At 40.4% G+C, this 21,131-nt stretch overlaps 1 protein-coding gene across 2 annotated transcripts in view; it reads right to left on the reverse strand.

Moving 5' to 3' along the window:
• Positions 1-21,131, reverse strand: part of HMGA2 (high mobility group AT-hook 2) — a 105,739-nt gene that overhangs the window by 74,032 nt on the left and 10,576 nt on the right. The window contains exon 4 of one of the 2 annotated variants that reach the window (XM_052669112.1): positions 12,974-13,661. The exons of the other annotated variant lie outside the window; for it this stretch is intronic. Coding sequence (XP_052525072.1) covers positions 13,509-13,661 — 153 coding nt within the window. The 3' untranslated portion in view covers positions 12,974-13,508. Of the gene's footprint in view, positions 1-12,973; positions 13,662-21,131 lie in introns of those variants that run through there. 2 annotated transcript variants of the gene reach the window in all.

The following is a 21,131-nucleotide window of genomic DNA, read 5'->3' on the forward strand; positions in this document are numbered from 1 at the left end:
CTCAAGGATCATGAATCTCCAACCCACCTGCCCCATGCAGGGCCACCAACCTCCCCATTTAATACCAGACCAGGCTGCCCAGGGCCCCATCCAACCTGGCCTTGAACACCTCCGGGGACGGGGCATCCACAACCTCTCTGGGCAGCCTGTTCCAGCACCTCACCACTCTTTCTGTAAAGAAGTTCTCCCTGACATCCAACCTAAATCTCCCCTCCCTCAAATCAAAACCATTTCCCCTTGTCCTGCTGTTATCTACTCTTTCCAAGAGTTGGTTGCCCTCCTGTTTGTAGGTTCCCTTTAGGTACTGAAAGGCTGCAATTAGGTCATCCCACAGCCTTCCTTTCTCCAGGCTGAACAAACCCAGCTCCCTCAGCCTGTCTTTGTAGGGGAGGTGCTCAGTCCCCTGATCATCTTCATGGCTCTCCTCTGGACCCTCTCCAATAGCTGTCTTTCTTGTACTGGGGGCTCCAGACCTGGACACAGTACTCCAGATAGGGCCTCACAAAAGCAGAATAGAGGGGGACAATCACCTCCCTGTCCCTGCTGGCCAGCCCTCTTCTGATGGAGCCCAGGATACCATTTGCTTTCCAAGCTGCAAGAGCACACTGCTGCCTCATATTAAGCTTTTCCTCTATCAAGACCCCCAGGTCCTTCTCTGCAGGGCTGCTCTCAAGGAGAGAGCTGCTCTCCTTCCAGTCTGTATGGATGCCTGGGATTTCTCTGGCCCAGGTGCAAAACTTTGCACTTTGCCGTGTTGAACCTCATCATGTTCACCCGGGCCCACCTTTCCAGCCTGTCAAAGTCCCTCTGAATGGCATCCCTGCCTTCCACCGTGTCAACCGCACCACTCAGCTTGGTGTCATCAGCAAACTTGCTGAGGGTGCGCTCGATTCTGTCATCAATGTCATTGATAAAGATGTTAAAGAGCACCGGTTCCAACACAGACCCCTGGGGGATGCCACTCGTTACCGGCCTCTATCAGGACACAGAGCCATTGATCACCACCCTCTGCCTGCAGCCTTTTAACCAATTTCTTATCCATTGAGTGCTCCACCCATCAGATCCACATCCCTCCAATCTGGAGATAAGGATGTGGTGGGGGACCATGTCAAAGGCCTTGCTCAAGTCCAGGTAAATGACATCGGTCGCCTTTCCCTTATCCACCAATGCCGTCAGTCCATCACAGCGGGCCACCAGATTGGTTAAGCATGACCTCCTCCTGGTGGAGCTGTGCTGGCTGTCTCGGATCACATGCTCATTCCTCATGTGATCAGGCATGTCATCCAGGAGGATCTGATCCATGATCTTCTCAGGCAGATGAGACTCATTCTGTTGACAGTACTGAACCTCTGCTAAAAATTTACGAAGCTATAAGCAGTTCAGATATTAATTGGCATACTGACTCTCACAACTTCTCACTGAAAATAAACAAAACACATTACAAAGCTTTAAAGTCATCAATTTTACTATTGTTAAAAAAGCATTATCAATACCAACAACAAAAAACAAAATCCCAGTGTACTTTAGAAATTATTATCTTTGCTACAGCATTATACTGGACTTTAAAATTAATGTGTTTTTTTTGTTGTTGTTGTTTTCTATCTCTTTTAGAAAAATGGTTAAAGGTAAAACAAATCAACTTCTACAGTCAAATCAGTTTATATTATAATCTATCAATAATGACTTTTCTGTAAAAGAGAACTTTCAGCCCTCCTCATCTGACGTCGGCAAAATTCCCATCTGGGAAAGAGTGCCAAAAGTCAGTGAAAAAGCACTGTAGTACAGCTATGTATATATTAAGGGCTTTTTTTCCTGCGTTCCCACTAGTGCGTCTAATGCTGTTGCTGTGCTGACTTTTAATACATAGAAAGATTTTTTTAAGCCATAAAGTTACATTATTGCTACATGAAGGAGGTGGTTTTAATAGCAACAGACTGAGATGAATCAGCAATACATCTGACCTGCAGATGCAACTTACAAACAAATTAAATACTTTAAAGATCAAGTGAAGGAAAATGTTGTCCATGTAAAAGAGCTTGTTAATTTCACTTTAAACACAAAAATATTTTGCAGCCCAACCTAAGCAACAAACATACTGAAATCAAAATTCAGGATTGTTTTCTGAACAAACAGCTTTTATTGCTTAGCACTGCTGTTTTCCAACTACAAGAGGGCCATTTTTGCATGAGGGCTGCTCCAAAAGTAATGCTTCTGATTTTATTACATTAGCCCATGCTGTCAGAGGCAGATGGTGGTGGCACGGCAGTAGAGGCTGTACTTGTTGTCGTATGACACAGCAGAGGGACAGTCTGCCAGAGTGGTGCCTGACATGGAAGAGTACATGAAGTGGAAGTGTGGCACTGAATTCTTCCACGTGGAAAAAATGGTACCCACTGACATTCATCAATGCTTGCTGAACATTTCTGGAGACCAACATGTGAGCACAGAGAGGTAGTAGGTGGTGCATTTCAGCAGTGGTGACAATGACTATGGGTCATCTCCACTGGTTCAATTTTTATGAGCACAGCATACAGACTCTTGTTCATTGCTGGTGAAATTGCACAGCTAATGGTGGTGACTATGTTAAAATAATGTTTTGTAGCTGAGAATTTGCTCTATTAAATAGTGTAATGATGCTGTGTGTATCTGTTGTCATTTCCATGGAAATAAGTAGGAGGCTTCACTTTCAGAGCAACCTGCATAGTAATAGTAAATTGAAAATGTTACATCAGTGTCTCATTGCTATTCAGAGATCTCCACTGACCAGCAATGTTAATAAAGGTCTGAACTAGCATCTATCTGTATAACTTCCTGTAAAAAACATCCTGTAAAGGATCAACTAGTCTGTTTAATGCATTTGTAAAGTCTGATTAGACTTTACAAGAGTCTGAAGACAGAAAATACTTCCACACGTTTTAAAAACTGGAGTCAAACCTATGAGATGAGGGTACAACAGATCTTTTATCTAATACTTTGGTTTGATATTAAATTATTCCCATTCCTTTAAGCGGTACATTAGCTGACTTATTAAATCCGGTGGTTACTCATTTAAAACTGCTTCTTGGGTTTGTAGCATTAGGAAATGACTCTTTAACAAGTACTCTTGAAAGTGCATCACAGCTCATGTGCTTGGTAAGATAAGTCGGAGTGTTTTAAAGCAGCTCATCAATGTGCAATTTTTAAAATAAAAAATGAAACAGCAATTAGCATTGCAAGCATGCAAACAGGAAACGGACAGGACTATTCAGTCATGGCCAACTACCTAACCTTAACCTTTCTCACTAACACCACCGAATATTTACCTCTCATATTTACTGCTGCATTATCATTACTTTCCTAAATGAGATTAGTTGCTGCAAAGCTTCCTTTTCCTGAGCATGTTAAAAAAACCAGTGCACGTGTCAGTGAACTTAGTGGAAGAGTCGCAGTGATCTGAATGCCACATGCAGGACACGCCACATTAAATGCAGCCCTAGCTGCTTGCACAGAGAGAGACTGCTTGCCAAACCATTAACTTGCTTTGATACATTTCCATACATTTTATATATACCATACATACCATGCCATATTATTTATTCCTCAGATAAGTAACTTAAGGATTTGTATGACAATTTTCTACTTATAGGTACAACATTTTTGTAACTAAAAACATGAAAGAAGTGTGTATGACTTTTGGAGCAACATGTACTCTTCTTTTTTTGGCAAAGAAATCCAAGTTTGGGAAGCTTTGCTATTACTGGGTAAAAACTAGCACAAAACATTAGAGAAAACAAACCTGATTTACTTCAAGTAAGTGTTTACATACTTTTCAAACTTTTTTCCCCCTGATTATAACCTCAATTTTGAGTCTGCCAAGTGTTTGAAAATTACAATTCAAAATTTTGAACTGCAATGATACTTTATTCCATAAAATACAATTAAGTTTTGGGGTTTTTTTTGCCTTAAGTTCTTCATTTGAGAAATGTCTGTGCATTTACATATATGGAAGAATTGCTCAGATTCCAAGTGCAATCACAAACCACATGCATTTCAATTTATTCTTTTCCATATGGCATCCAATTTACATACTGCCTCTTGCTCGTGCCTCAAGAATATCATTGCCATCAAATCAGATCTGATGGATCTCTACATGGCTGCTCACCACAGCCACTCATCATCCACCCAACGCCACTCATTGCTTTCATTTGCATTGAAGTGTTTCATATTGTTGCCCAAGTTATCATTCAGGTACAGTTGCTGTGAATCTAAAATAACCACCTATGCCACGGCCAGAATGTCTCTGTGTGCATAGAGACATATCTGCAAATGCCCTCACAAAGCTGAATGCCTTGCTTCTTCATCTACAAGGGCCCAGGGAAGCACTGCATACTTGAGTAGATATTTCTAAGAACATCATTTCCAAAGGTCAGGTTGACTTGGGCAAGAGGTGTTCAAGAAACGTTCAGATGTTGCACTGAGGGACATGGTTTATTGGGAAATATTGGCGACAGGTGGATGGTTGGATTGGATGATCCTGCAAGTCTTTTCCAACCTTGGGGATTCTATGATTGTATGATTCTAAGAAGGAAATGGAAAAGAGGTGCTGCATACAGCACTCAGGTGCGGGCTGGCTGACCTGGCATGGGTAGAGGAAGGAAAAACGTGAAAGGCAACAGTAGGAAGGGTGACCATATAAGAACTACTCCTTTCTTCATGGACCACGCGGGAGATGGATGGTCAGCACTGACCTTGACTAATCAGTCAATGAGGAATGGTGGGTTAATTACCACCATAATATATCTACCACAGGTGGTTGAATTATCATGCAAGGGAAAGTAATTCACATCCCTGCAGTGATGTCTATGCCACCGTGATGATCCTAAAAACTTCTGCCAAGTACTTTCTGCCCTTGTGCAACTATCTTTCAAGCACCTGAAGAATCTGTACTTTAGCCAGAATTGCTAAAAATCCACCAACTTTAAAAAAGGGAAAACATTACCAGCTTAACAACTACAAGAGCTACTCAAGACACCTGGTCCAAACAGTGGCACAAAATGCCACTGTTGGCCAAAAGGACTGCTCCACCTCTTCTTCTCTCAGCTCATAAAAGTGAAGAGCACCTCACACAGGACGTTTCCTGAGGATGGATAAACAAAGAGTAACCAGCCCCTCCCAGCCAGTCATGCTGCTCAGGAAAAGCCCTCCACATTTGTTGTTGTTCCTCCAATACCACTTGTGAGAACTCTTTCTTCTGCCTCAGGAGCAGCAATAGAAAATTCCTTTATGAAGCCTGGTGTGCATGACTCAATTAACAGGCCATGACTGGGCACAGAGGATGTAATTATTAAAACTTCAGGAAACAGAGAGTCTCTGTCCAAACTTTGAAAAGTTACAGAAAAATGAGACATATCCTAGGGGAAATATTTCTGAGAAACTAAGAAATAGTGCCCACGGGAAACTAAAGGGAAAAGGAAATTTAGAAATCGTTTAGGTTTAGAGCTACTGGCCCACACAGAAACCCCTCCTGTCTGTATCAAATGGGGAAATGAGAGCAAGACAAAGATGTCTTGAGAATACAGATGCAATTAAAAAAGGCAAAATCTCTTATAATTCATCAACTACATTAACTGAAATGTCTGTAACTATGGATAGTGTCTTGAGGTATTGTACAGCAAGAAGCTGAAGAATGAACAGATAGGAAAGCTCCACCAGGAGATAGGCTGGTCCTTTAATAAAGTCTCCATAAGCTTGTTACTCCTTCTGAGGTACTTTTAAATAAAGACATCAAGGAGCAGTGGTGGGAAAGACTGCTGCCACAGGCAGGGAAAGTGGCATGAACTCTGCACAGAGCCTCCAAATGATGCCAAAGGATGGGACTCCCGTCAATGTGAGCAGCCAGGAAGAAACGTAAGGAACACGGACCCAGAGCTTCTGTGGTTTGTAAGCCCACCCAGCAACATTCTCTAGGAAGAAGAATGAGGGCTAGAGGGATACAGACAGCCACAGAAACTATTGATTGTTGTGGAACTTCTGCATCTTTTGCCTTGTTCACACTTGTGATTCCATTGAATTGGGCAGGAATTAAAAACCTACCTACTTGCTAAGGACATAAGGCAGACGTTCCTCAGCGTTGAGGAGTGTCCTGACTCCTTCAAGTGGGATTTACGAGCTTGATGACAACTAAGGAGCGGATGTGAAAGAAAAGCCATAAAACCTAAAGGGAAACTGGAAGCAGGAAACATTAACAAAAAGATTTGGGAACTTCTGGCATCAAAGGTGGGATTATTCTTGGCAGAATTCCTTCCCCGGATCACTCCAACAGTGAATGCAACGCCACAAAAGTTCATCAGAGTTGCTGATAGTCCAAGGAAGCTTTTGCAAAAGCCTATCACTGCAGTCACACTCGCAGCAAAGTCCTCGAGGAATCAGTAGTGTCTCCTTCAATAATAGCAATAGGTAGGGGTTTTGCATTGCCCTGAAGCAACGTGCACATAGGGATGTACCTTGTTTCTGACAAACACAGCAACTTTAAACAGTAACTTCAGCATTTCTAGCAGAGGTGGAAAATCCATTTCTAACTTACATGTTATTACCTCTAAATAATGCTATAACTCTGTAGGAAATCCTAAAAGTGTTCAGTGTGAATCAGCTGTTGCTACAGCAGATTGTGGGGTTTTTTTTCCCTTCACCCTCATTCTCTATTAACACCGTCATATAACTGAAAATCTGTTTCTAAGTAGTTCATCTGTTCATGCTGCACCTGTAGTCCTAATCCTTTGTTTGCAACATTGTAGCCATTTGCTGTGGAAATGATTATGGTATCACAAAAAAAAAAAAAAAAAAAAAAAAAAGATTAGCAAAACTGTAAGTAAGGAATAAATGGGTTGAGCAGATGAACTCTATTAAATAGAAATAGGCTATTCTCCTGCAACTAATCACAGGGAAAAAAAAAAAAAAAAGGAATAAAAACTTTTCCCAGACCTGATCTGTAACGTATGTTAACACATGCTGTCATGGACCAGCAATAGAAGGTTTTCTTTTGCCAGCCTCGGTCCAGAAGCATTCAGAAAAGTTTACTGGTCATGAACATATTTATTGCATTTTGAAAAGATACTTCTAGAACACAGGACTTTGCAATAAACCTACTGTTAACCTTGTGCTTCTCTTTGCTTCTCACCAAAGCAGAGAAAGTACTATTCTGTGGCTGATTGATAGATACGAGCTTTTTCCCAGGAAAATGATGCATCTTACATAGTGGTAAAGTTAAGCTGTTTGATGAACATCAGACCAAACTAACCAGAACCAAACAACTGTGGCTCTACACACACTACAGGGCCTTGTGTGCTGTGGTCAGCGGGAATCCCAGAGGCAACCGTGCTTTGACTGCATCTCAGAGGCTGCTGGATCATCACAGCTTGATGTCTGACCATACTAATTCCCACACCTTCTGTGCACCAGAAGGACTTTACAGTGACCAATTACTTTACATATTTACATAAAAACATAAAGAAGATCTTGAAACCTAAAGCATCCCCAACAGATCAACCAAGAATTTGTGCATCAGTTAGATTCCTTTATAAACTCAACCACCCCACTGACATTCACCCCACTGACCCCACTAAAAGATTTAAAATACTCCTGTATGTTGATGGGTAAAGCATAAAATCTGATTAGAAGGCACCTAACTACTATCTAGTCTAGCCTCCTGCTCAGAGCAGGGCTAACTTCTAAATTCAACATTACATCAGGTTGGCCAAGTATTCTCTAATTCACTTTATGAAAATCTTCAAGGAGGGATTCCTCAGAGTTCATCCAATGCTCAGACCCCTTCACTGTGCTCCATGGGAGCTTCCTTTGCAATGACCTGTGGTCACTGCTCCTTGTCCCCTTGTACCACTCAGTAATTGAGGAAATGCCGTGGATTCAGTAGACCTGTGCAAGCGAGGGAGAATGGCATTCTGCTTATATTAAGAATTCTGATAGTACAGAAATGACACTCTCCATTACCCACGTCCTCAAATGCCTCTGATTCTCAAGGCCTGACTTTGCATGTAGTCCTTACACACCTTGGCTATCAATGGGCTTAGAATGGGAAATTTGGATAAAGAGTAAGGGTGAGCAGCTTGCACATCAGTTCAGCATGCAACTGCTTATTCATCTTTCCATGTATCTAAAAAAAAAAGCAAATCTTTTTCAAGACTTTAACAACCATATTGTATGGTATTCCATTTATACTGCAGATCATTCACTTTAAGATGCCACTAGAATTCTGCACATGAAGATGTGAATTATTTTCTAAAGCATTAAAAATGACAATAATATTTAACTTTGGAAACTAGGTGCTATAATGTTCTTTTGGAGATTTCTGAATCTTTCTTCTCATTTAAATGAACATTTTACCTGTGCAAGCAACAACTTCATGTTTCAAAGAAGGAGATGCCTTGCACTTGGTAGCTACAGAGTGTTCATGAAAGCTCTGTGACCTCCTCAATGGAAAAGTGCTTTTATTTTCATTAAATATATATATATTATATCCCCAATAAAAACAACCCAAAAGACATCAAACACCAGAAAACATACATTGAAATAACATTAAGGATCTAATATAAATCCACAAAATCCAGGAAATTCAGAGATAAAGAAAGACTTTCAGATGAGGGAAAACTTTCCAATATATTAAACTGGAGCATAAATTCACTTCCTCTTCACATGTTTGCCATCAAGTCATTCCAGACACAGGGGGTAAGTTCCTCCCCGAGGTAACTCAAGCACCTTCAGCAGTGCTGCACCAAGAATCATTTTGGCCCTACAGAATAATTACCAAAGATTCTGATAATTACCAAAGATACTTGAGTTAGAACAGCAAATTCCTCTCTTACTGCTTATTTTCCCATTGTTCAGAGACTGCTATAAAAGGGAACTTGTGGAATCGCAGTAGTTTCCATCATTATAGAGTATGATATAAATTGTGGGGTCTGTCAATGATGACAGACCAACTAGAAGAAGAACCTCTGTATGAAGAAGAAAATCCGTACTCATATATAAATATATTTGATTTAGCAAAGGCAACACTGCATCTCACTGGACATGGACATTCCCAACTGCACAAATACTATTCTCTACTTTCTACTCACACCAAGTATGAAAATGCCCCTTAAAATTTTCTCTTTCATTTGTAAGTCATTTATGACTCTGATGTGCTGCCATCCAAACTCAGCCTTGGCGTTTGCAGTGTGTGGGCCAAACCTGATATCAGCAGCAGTCTAAATTATGTGGTGTGGGTTCAGCTCTTTGCTGCACTTTCTAGAAGTGCAAAATCAAGCCTACAGCTTTAGACAGGATATGAAGGGAATGAAGTGATTTTTAACTGCCTTCAAATCTCCTGTAATTCTGCCTCTGTCCTCAAGCTGACATGGTTTTGGCTCTGAGATCTGGCTACTCCTTCCCTGACAGAGTAAGACAACCTTAATAAACTAGTTATTAGAAGAAGCCCAGGTGTCTGGCTGAGCAGTATGATCCAAAAAATGAAAGTGATGAGGAAAACTGGAAAGAAGAAAGACAGGATGCAACCCCCTGAACTGAATCTTTCCACAGCTAACCCTGGTACACAAGCCAACTGCCCTGAGCCAGGAGATGTGGAGCAGAATTGCTGTAAACATAAAAGCTTCCAGCAATGCTGATATAGATTGGTTGGATGACAGTACCTAAAAAATGCAAAAAAACTATTTTTCATTTCCATTTCCTAGACAGAAATAGGCAGGGGGGCTATATGACTGGTTGCCAATGAGATCAGGTTCAACCTAAGTACCCAGGAGTGACAATGCTCCATTCCCTGCTCTAATAGTGTTTCTAGTAGGGTCTGAGCACAGACATCACATACAAAATGCTGCAGGAATAGTTCTGCATTTTTATTTAGGCTCTACATTCAATTTTTTCTGTCTAATTCTCCTTCCTGTAAGACCTCCTTAAATGTTACCTGAAATATTCTTAGCCAGATGTTTATTTTGGTGGAGAGCTTCCAAGTAAATCCAGTCAGACATTTTTTAATTAAAGAAATGTCCTTTTCAATTTATCGTCCATCTTATCATGCTCAAATTACTCAAAACAAGAACTTTTTCAAAGCTTCTACCCATGACATTTATGCAGCCCTGAGTGAGGAGAGTGGGCAAGGTAAGTGCTCAAAAGTCAATGTGGAGAAGACAGAGACACTGAGAAAGGATGAAGCCACAGTTCAGTTCTGTATCTGTATTTATGCAGGTTGTCTGGAATGCTCACAGTGCAGAAATGTAAAAGAAGAAAGAAATCCCTCCTCTGTCTTTTTTGTGATATGGCCATGAGAAGCTCTTATGAAAGTCAGCAAGTCAATTAAAAAATAAGGAAGCTAAATAAATCAGTAGAGTGCTGCACCTTATTTATTACACACTCAAGATAATGAGCGTACAGAAAGATACACAGAGCCATGCACTGTACAAAGCTTGCTCTAGGACATCATTTATTTAATTATTTGAAATTATAATCACACAAAGCAAACCAGGAGGATTCATAATTGTGCAGAAAGATCACGCCAGCTCTAACTTTTCCCTTAGTTTTCTTAGTGATTTGCGAACACAGGATTAATAATCTCTTTCTTGGAAAACAAAGGTATGTTGTTTGCCTGTAGTGGCTGTTGGACTTCCTGAAATGAGTGATCACAGACAAAGAAGCTTCTGCTGGGAGCAACGTTATTATTAAATATGCAATTTTGAAGTGCTTTTGTGTGCACGTGTGAAAGACATCTACAGCCCAGTATCTCTTTTTTGTTCTCTGAAGCGGGTGTTGGCTTTACCTAAGGAATTTTGATCTAGTTGAAACCAAAAATATGATGTACAAAACCTTCTCCCTCAAGACATGCTGCAGATTAAGGAGCAAATTCTTTCTCTTACTCAAAACCATAATCAGTAGCTTTCTGTTAGCATAGCTAAGAAGTGGTTTCCAATTTATGTATCACCATTTACAAGTATTTGGAGAGAAAATCCTAACTGTCAGTAACAGTCCTTCTGTAGAATTTTATTCAAGGGAGCAACTATTTTATGCAGACATACTCTGTATGTACTTGCCGAGCACACCGTTAACGAAGGTTATACAAACGGAAGCATCCAGATCGCTCAGGCATTTTCAGAAACACATCTGTGAAAAAAATGTGGAAGGTAGAAGTGCAGAGGTGTCCATATTGCAGCCTTCAAATAGCTCACTGAAGTGACCGCTTCACACACCCCTGCCTCCTACAGCTTGTGAATGTCAGTGCATGACAACGAACCCAAGCGTGCACGCCGTGGCACAGTTACCTTTGTCTCTTTGCCTTTTTACGGCTACGATCCAAGTACTGTATTTTGTCAATGAGTTGTGTGAATTGTTTTTTTAAACAGACAGTTGTCTGTGGAATGAGAGTCCCCCGCAAATTTCTCGAGGCATGTACCATCATTAACAGGAAACAACGCAGCATGAGCAGCCAGAGTATGAATGAGCTCAGTGTGAATACTAAGGAAACCTCAAGAATACGTTAACACTGTGCAACTTTGATAAGATCACAATAATGAAGATCACATACGTGTTCGTATTACGTCTCGCAAGAGGCACCAGTTACTACCAGAATAATTGATATAACAATCCAAATGAATTGAAACAATGTACTGGGTAAAGTCATGATTTTTCTGCACACAGAACAAGCAGTCTGAATGCTTTTTAAGTTCCCAGCAGCTACTCCAAGCAGACAGGATGTAAAGTTTCTAAATCTTGCCAATTCACCGACAGTCTTAATGGCTTCAAAACAGAGACTGTCACTACTGGCAAATCACTGCTAATCAAAGCCAATCAACCTTTGCAGGCCAGACTTCGTTCTTATTGACCCTGATGCATATACAACAATAGTACACTGGCTGAAATGTAATTTATCAGTGCTGATATTTAAGTCATCATAAATAGCACCACAATCTGACCCTGCAGTTCTGCAGTTCAACAGTTCTTAGTGCTGAAAGACTGGAGTAAAACAAACTGAAGACAGCAAGTCTATTTTAAAAGGAGGGAAAAAAAAAAGGAAAAGAAAAAATGTCAAAATAAAGACATACATTATGTATTGCTAGCTTCCTAAAACTGATACACAAATAGCACACACACTTACGTATTACTGAACCACCAACCACCTGGAAGTTTATAGTACATGCAATAATAGCACACAATCTTATCTGAATTGGTAACAAAAAGAATCAAAACCACATGCAAATAGGTTACAGTAAGCTGTTGCCAGCAAAATTTTTGTAGCCACACTTCAAAATGCACATATAAAATCTTATTTGTTTGTCGGATGCTCTAGTATGGAATCCAAGACATCTGTTCCTCTCAGCTGTGCAACTCTGTAAGTTCCTCAGATGTCCAGTATTTTTCTACTTAACCTTGAAGCTCTCTGGACACTGGAGTTCAATTAGCTGAATATGCTCAGAACTCAGGTAGAAAGGCTTACATCCAGCTAACACTGTGCTGTTTCAGCTGACAGTCACTCATAGTCCTGCTGCACCCTCTGCAGAAACCTTAAGAGCTGCAGGTCAGGCCACAGCTCCATGTAAAAGCTGTCCTGCAGTCCAGAACACACCACAGCTCCATTCACAGTGCTCAGACTCAAATGGTACATCTTTCTCTCAGAGCAGGAGCAATCAAAGGCAGCCTGCACATTAGGGTGAGGAAGATCTAATCCCACACCTCCTGCACAAATGTCTCAGTCCTGTTACAGTGCTTTCCTGCATGATGGCATCCTTCAGCTTTTATGTTGACACTGAAGACTCATGCAGAAAAAAGTCCCAAGAAGAAAAACAGGGAAGAAAAAGGCTATTGAGTTCTTAGTTATTAGTTAAGGGTCTTAACTTGTTATTCAAATTGTGACGGAAGTGATTTTCTGGTTTGAAAGTAGGCACTTCAGAACAGAGAAAAAGCAGCTCTAGGAATGTCACCTCAGATCTTTATGTGTGTGTCTAAAGCACCACGTCAGACTGCTGCATGTTTTCATCTGTTCTCTTTTGGCCATGCTACTTTTACATGTTTCACTGAATAGCAACCCCTGAGTTTGCAGAGTTCTCAAAGCAGCTCATAGCATGTCACATCTCTTGGCACACAGGGTCACCTCCAGGTGAGAAGCAACCTGGACCCAGGATCTGTCTGTGCTCCAGTTATTCAGCTATTAGACCAAAGACGGACCTCCAGCCCCTCTCCGTCAACTGATCACTCCTAAGATGGCTAAGCAAATTGGTCCTGAGTAGCATGAGGAAAAGTGCCACATTTCTGGTTTCCTATGCACTGAGCAGAAGGACAGATGTCTTAATTCAGTGACAGCTCAATGGATCCCTTTGTGTGAAGCAGGAAGCACAGCACATCAGTGAGGTGAGTGGATCCCTCCTTGCACCTATTTCACCAACAAATTAAGAATGGTTTCATCATACAGATTGCTGCAACTGTCTTGTTCCAGGATATGCTCTTAAAATCCTAGCAAGGCATTGTGCAGCTTAGATGGAATGGGTCTTCCATAAAGGCAGGCTACAAAAGGTGAGGAATGCAACCCAGGGATGGCTGTGTCCAGAAAACAAAACCACCTCTTTCTCCTTCCTGTCAGCCCAGGTGGCCAGCAGCTCCCTCTCACAGCAGGAAAGATTATCTTCCTAGAAAGAAGGACTCCATGTTGCAAACAAGGAAATCATGCCCCATAAAGTCTCCAATAACAGCAGGGCTGATAAGCATTTTCTGGGAAATCAGAATTGTTCAGAACAGGCAATAATAGATGACCGCAAAACAAACAGTGCGTTATGAACATTATCAGCTACAACACCATAATTACAGGTTCTTCCACATTTGGCTCTCATTCAGCCCTGCAGCCTCCCAAGCCTTTGCGTCCTGGTTCAGAGTTCCTTCTGAAGGCTGAAAAATGTGGGACTTTAAAAGATCTCTTTCTCCTTTACCTGCAGTTTTGGTTCTGTGTCTTTAAATCACTAACCTCTGCATCCTACTCTATTTGCTTCGGCCTTTGTGAAACGGCAATTTTCAATTTTGACAGTCAGATTCTTGTACCTCTATTTTATTGTTGTTTTTTTCCTTTTAGTCTGATGAATATCTGAGGTTTCAGGACAGAAAAACAGGTGCACTTGTAAGCACTGTTGCAAACTATGCTCCTTTTGTATTTTAAATTGGTACCTAGCACAAAATAAATTGAAGACAGCAGAGCGAGAACGAGTCATGCTAACTAAGTCACATATAAAGTACATCACTACTGATGAAAAAAATGCATTTCCTTCCTCCAAGTTGCGTGCAGCAAAATTAGAAGCCACCTCCTGGTCAGGATATTTTACAGCTATTTACTGAAAAAAAAAAACCAAACACCACTTTCTTGTTGAAAATCCACCCCCATGCCAAAAATGTAACACTGGATTGCCATTTCAAGTGAGACTTCCAGGATTAACAAAGAGAAAATAATAATACTTGCATATAGAGCATGCCTTTTCAAGCACCTGAAAGCACTTTCCTCATATTAGCCTGCCCTAGCCCTTCCAGGAAAGGATCAGCCCCACACTCCTTCAGTGTCCACATCTCCTACTTGGGTCTGTAAAGGATACAGAATTAAACCAGAAGTACTTTTACTCTGTAATTATTATCATAGCTCTTATGGGAGAGGAATAAATTCATCCCCACAGCCGTTGACTGCCTCTCCTGAAATTGCCCATTTCTATTAGTGGCAGAGAGTAAATGTGGTGTTTTCTTGTAAGGGTACTGTGTTACTGACACATGTATGAAACAGAACTTGGGACACATACATTTAATAAGGTGAATCATTAGCCAGAAACTATAAGAAACCTAGAAACATTTACACTGAATCTTCTGTCCCTATCACTCTTTATTACGAGGATTCTCACTTTCTCTACACCACTCCCTGCAGAAGAACAGGGAGCAGACACCACTGCTGGATGGGGCAGCCAGGCAGTACTTTGTTCCATAGGTAGGGCTCAGACTGGACAGTCCTGAAGAACAGATCGACCTTATCCAAAGCATTCAAAGAATCAGATGCTGTGGTGTCATCACTACATCTGACATTCACTGGATCTGTATTGGACCTCTATGTGTAATTAAGTTACAAAGTGGAGAAAATATTACTGATATGCAGACTGTTTTCAAACACTTTTCAGGTTTGGCTTGGGTACAAAACCTCCGCTGGACCCAGATCTCTTCATTCTATTGTGTATATCAAGAACACACACATCCCTTCAGTTTCTTACTCCTACGCATCACTGCTTACCAATTAGATGTATGCTAGAGGTAGTGTGCATTCTGCATACTCATGCCTGAGTTCACAGAAACAGGTGAAAAAAACCCACTTGTTGGTTAAAGACACAATGTAAAAGCGTGCTTCCCCTCCTCACCCAACCTGCTCAGAGCACGCCACACTGAGGAAGGATGGCCTTGAGCTGCAGGCAGAGGCAGCACGCCAGGAAATCTGACTGCTATTCCTGGCGCTTCTACAGATTTCCTTGGGCAATGCAATTAACCTTGTGGAGTACATTTTCAATGGAGGTGAGGCCCAGCTCCTCTTTCTGCATTCATGGCGTTTTCATCAGTAAAAATGGAGCTGCAGGAGCAAGAACTAGCTGATACGCTTTCTCTGTCAAGTAGTTGGATGTATGATTGTTGACAACCCTGCCAGCAACAAAACTGAGATTTCCACACTGGCAGGTGCAAAACTGCCAGTACCAGTCTCAGTGCTTTCTTTCCTCCTATGTAAAATGGGCAATGAGGGTTATGAAAATCAAAATACACAGCCAAAAACGAAAACTATTTTTTAAAGCTTTTGAACACCTGTTATCTCTGATTATAAAAAGAGAAGAACTCTGTATTTCCGTTTATTGTTTACTACAGATGCTGTATCTTTCACTTTCAGCATTTTTACCCATTAAAACTTCCTCTTTGGGTCTGAAGTAGACTGTAGTAGAACAGAAGATTTTCCTTTAAGAATTCTGAAGTGAGAGTAAAAATCAAAGCATATTTTAGCTAAACTGGAGATGTTGTAATAGCTCTTAACAGAAGTGGAAGCAGATTAAAGAATTAGTGAAATATCCTTCTGTAAATATAAATGTAGTTTAGAAAAAGAAAGATCACGGTCAAATTTTCTGTTTTGATGTCCAGGATGACCTGCAACTGAAACAGATGGTGCCACATCTGCTTATACCTACAGGGAGATCCCAAGGAAGGACAAGAGTGGCGTCCCATCCTTGCTGACGAGCTTACAGAGAAATGAAGACATGCACTTTTTCTTAGTGTATTTTTATGCACTTGGTACAATCATGGATGGTGTTTTAAACTTCCCCAAAATGTTAAATAGGGAAATTAAAAAAAAAAAAAAAAAGTAAAAATTGGCCCCCAAATCATTTAAAATCTAATTATAAATCATAAGATAAAATTAAGAATTCCTAGAGCCACTTTTCTCAAAAATTTTACATTTTGAGACATGATTTCATTTACAGATCACCTGAGCTGGAAAGTACATACATAGGTATTAAGCTTTTACGACATTTAGTTCAATGTTTTTACCTATTCCTTACGTTCAGGAGTCTGGAAGGAGAGGTAATACTCTAGTTTTCGTAATTAGAGAAGCCCCTTCCAGCTCTTTAGACAACCAAAATTTTGAGCTCTCCCAGACAACACTGTTGTCTGCACAGACGTAAAATATGTCATGGCACAAGATATTTTATTTACTACCATGTTTACATTTTGCCTTAATCTGCTACAAATGGACCATGAAATAATTAACTCAAACAAAAATAGGTCATCATAAAAACAGAAGCTTTGGCCTGGCTTAGGCATGCACTGGACAGCATTCTGCTGCCAAAGGGTGGGATTTCCCTCACATAGCTTTTGCTATCTAGATGTCCGGACTGAGCCTTCTTTTCTCACTTATGTCTTTCCCAATGACAAAAGATTGCCTTCTCCAGATGAGATCTCACCTACTACATCACTCCAGATGAGATCCAGAGGAAAGCACTGAGATCTCAGCGCAGCTTTCTCTGTCTACTCAATGGAGAAGCCTGTGTGCCTTTGAGCACCTCCTGGGCTGTGATTTCTCATGAGGTAAAAATTACTGCACCGAGAGAGAAATGAGCAAAATTGGTTAAAAAGCACAATTATCATGGCACTACCAGAGAGAAGCTTCCACTTAGATAATAGTTTGCAAGACTCATGACAGAAAAGAAATAGCCTCAAGACTCAGTCTTCAGGTATTTCTGTGAGATTATAAAGGATCGGATGCAAGCGGATCGCTTGGTAAGTATTTCTTGATTTCAACCTCAGTTTTCAAAAGTGGGCAGGTGAAGGAGGAATAGAAGTAGGTCCCTGCCCTGAGACGGGCCTTCTGAAACTGCTGGAACAGAAACATGCCCCACGTTTTGTGCTCACGGCTTGATACGTCAGCCATGTCAAAACAGCACTGGGAAGTAATCAGAGGAAACACTCCTCAGAAAAAAAGAATTCTGTAATGATTTTTTAAACGTGGTTTGGCATCACTTAAGCTGGAGTGAAAATCTGCCCTCATTAAAAAGAGGAAAAACCTGAGTTTCAAAAATACTCTAACAGCTCACTGATCCTGATTGGATCCATTGAAATTCCTGCTTAAGGAAATTCAGGTCATTTCTGATTATCTTTTATCTTCTAGCAATCAGAAAAGTGTCATCTAGATCATCTAGCAGAAAACAAGATTCTTGAAAGACAGGGAGGTTTTTAGAACAAGTCACAGCTCCTATTGGACATCAGTGACCAGGTGGGCACGTGGATGCTTCACACACACTGTCTATGGAAATCATGTGGTTCTGTCCTCTCATTATGATCATGCCACTTCCAGAGCCACGTCTTCTCATTCTTTAAAATAATTTCATGACACGGTGACAGCCACCCCTTCTTCCCACCAAAGTCACACCAAAAGCTCTGGGTTATTGCTTGTTTGGTTTTTTTTAAGCATTCTGCCATGCCACAATTAATGTGTGGTCCAGGATAAACTAAGTGGAAATGAAATCAGGCAATGCCAAAAATGTACCTAAAGACAAAAAAAAAAAACAGTGGAAACAAAAACAGAGCACCCTTTAAAACATCAGTTTCAGAAATGGCTTTCAGGTTTCTACATTAAACCAATAACAGAGAGCACTACAACTGTATGAAATTTCCAGAGGTTTCAGAGCAAATAGCAGTGTAATTCATCATTCAGTCTACTGCTCTAATCTTATCCCTGTACTCTCAGTCAAATTCTAGATATACAAGAATAGAATGGAATGGAATGGAATGGAATGGAATGGAATGGAATGGAATGGAATAGAATAGAATAGAATAGAATAGAATAGAATAGAATAGAATAGAATAGAATAGAATAGAATAGAATAGAATAGGATGGCATTTTTGATTTCAAGCTCTTTACACAGGCAAAACTGACTGCTGATTCCACAAGAAGCAGCATCAAACCCTAGTGGAGAATGTCTGATGAAATCAAGGCAAACGTTTTGATGATTTCTGGGCATGCCTATGAATTTGACTTTATACCTGTGGCACATAATTCTACTAATTAAAGCCATGTTGCTTCACCTGCCTTTTTCAAGCAGCACAGACTACAATCCCCACTATCAAGAAAGCAGAAGAAAACAGGCTGACTCCACGCAACGTACCTTTCAAGAGGTTGGTTTTTTTTGCTTTGCTCTAGCCTATGAGTTGAATGCCTCCTGGACTGCATTAGATGCACTACTGGAGCATGTCTTCCAATTTTGTTTCATTCAAAATGAATCCAGCTCATGAGCTCTGAGGCTGCTCTGCAATGCAAACAATAACTAGGGACAATTAGGAGATCTGATTCCAAAGCACACTCCCAATTTGACCTAAGATGCTAATGCAGACGCAGCCAAAGAGCTTAGAACGTGTTCCTGCACTAAAACCTCTAAAATTACAGAGTACCAAGGTCATGAAGAGTTTTACCTCTCTCCCAATTAATAAGTCTCACAGCTTTCAATGCATTTCACACATGTGCAGCAACTTACAGCGAAGATGAGTTCTCCAGCAGCAGACATTGTGTTTCTGATTCCACATATTTTCATTTCCCATCTGTGTGATCGGTCAGGATTTTTATTCAATTAGCCTTCCACATTTGGAAAGCTTTTCTATGTATCTGAGTATTTTATTTTCAGAAGAGTTTGCCACTTTTTACTATCTGTTCTACAGACAGTCCTCTTTCTTTGACAGCTTTGCCAAGCCCACAAGATTGCTCTGAAAAGATCACTGGATGTATCACATGCCGGGTTCCTTGCCCTCTTCGCTAGGACCCTCTCTTCCAAGTTTTTTATTAGACAAGATTTATTCCTTTTCCAAAAAATGCTATATAAATAACTATTTTGCTAGTCACAAACATTAAATACTTAATTTGAACCGGCAGAAAGACCAGCTACCGGAATTCTGCAGTGGTCTGTTAGCTCATATGTCTCCGTGTGTGCATACTGAAGGAAACAGCAGAAATAATACTTTACAATTTGATGAACAACATATGACATTGAACCTCCAGACTTGCAAAAAAGGGTCACAATCTTAGGAAAATACCTGAAAGGCAGAATTCTGTCCTCTCCAAAGAAAATCTTCAGACTCCTTACTTTAATTGGTATAGAACTGTTATCATCAAGGCTTGGTATGTAAGTAAAATGGGATTAAGCAAGAAAATAACCACTAAGGACTTCACTGAAGTTTGGGTTATAGAAAACTGCATCTTCTGAATACATGAAAACGTGAAGGATGATATTGTGCCAGCTACTGTTAGGCAGACTCCCTCTTAGATCTCACTTACACATTTTACTTATGGTAGGCACTATAATGGCTTGTAATAATTTAACTGCATTTATTTCTGGAGCAGAATATGGTATGTTACCATACACAGAGAAGGAACTTGTGAAACTAATCTAAACCAGAAAGAGAGAAGAAAGAGGAAAAAGGTATGTTTGACTCTCAGAGTCTACAGAATTACCACAGTAAGAGATTGTGAGAGAGCTAGAGATATGAGCATTCTCTCTGAAAATCACAAGAAATCACACCACTGGAAGATGCAAGTAAACAAAGCGTGCTTCCTATAGACATAATACGAGAGTAATTATTGAGTCTTAAAATATGCCTTACTTTAAAAAAAAAAAAAAAAAAGTGAAATTGTTGTAAGCATGGGTGCATAATAAAGCAATATTTTAATTTCTTTATTATGCATAATAATATTTAATATAATTAAATTTTAATATGATTAAATTTTTAATATAATTAAATTTTTTTAATATAATTTAATTGCATAATGAAGCAATGCATATGCATACTGAATAGCCAACAATTCCCTATTCTGTAAATCAGATTCTTCAATCCAATTCAGCCCATATTGAATCTAATGTTCCACTGATACCACCTACTCCTTCTTCCCCATACTCTTCCCCACAGAGATACAAAAGTAAAAGGGAAACAGTCTAGCCAAAAAAAAACCCACAATTGTTCAGCTCTTTCCACTGAAAACTCGCTTCATTTCTGACTACAAGCACTTAGAGAAAATCTTTGAACATTTCATGCCACTACATTTTCCCTTTTCATAAAGCTATTCAGCCACCCCTGTTCAACCACCACGCATTCCTCAATCAGGGGAGATGGCTTGCCTGTTATAAATTACTCTCATAAAACAGCTATTTCTGCTGCTTCCCCTGGGACTGCACCCAAGGTGAGGATCAAGCCAACAACACTTAGCATCCACATGTGCAAGCGCAGAACCAAATGGGAGGAAGCAGGCGGTAACTAATCTATCTTTTACTGCGCCTGCTGTAAGCTGCCTTCGGGAACATCACCAGCACAGGTAGGTTTGGGAAGGTGCCTTGGGAAGGCACTGCTTCCTAGTGCCAAGGAGATGCTTGTACCTGAAATCTGCCGCATCCAAAAACTCCAGGCATAAGCAACACACAGTATGTGTGAATGTTTTCTCTGCAGAATTTCTGAAATGCCCTAGGATACTTCATCACTGGACAAAGCTACAAAACTAGATCTTAATGTGACTGGTAAAGCCCTTTCCTGTGTTTAGCTGCTGATGCTCTGGAGAACATCAGCAG

Source organism: Tympanuchus pallidicinctus, unplaced genomic scaffold (genome assembly GCF_026119805.1).
Source record: "Tympanuchus pallidicinctus isolate F22 unplaced genomic scaffold, pur_lepc_1.0 scaffold8, whole genome shotgun sequence".
Lineage (NCBI taxonomy): Eukaryota > Metazoa > Chordata > Aves > Galliformes > Phasianidae > Tympanuchus > Tympanuchus pallidicinctus.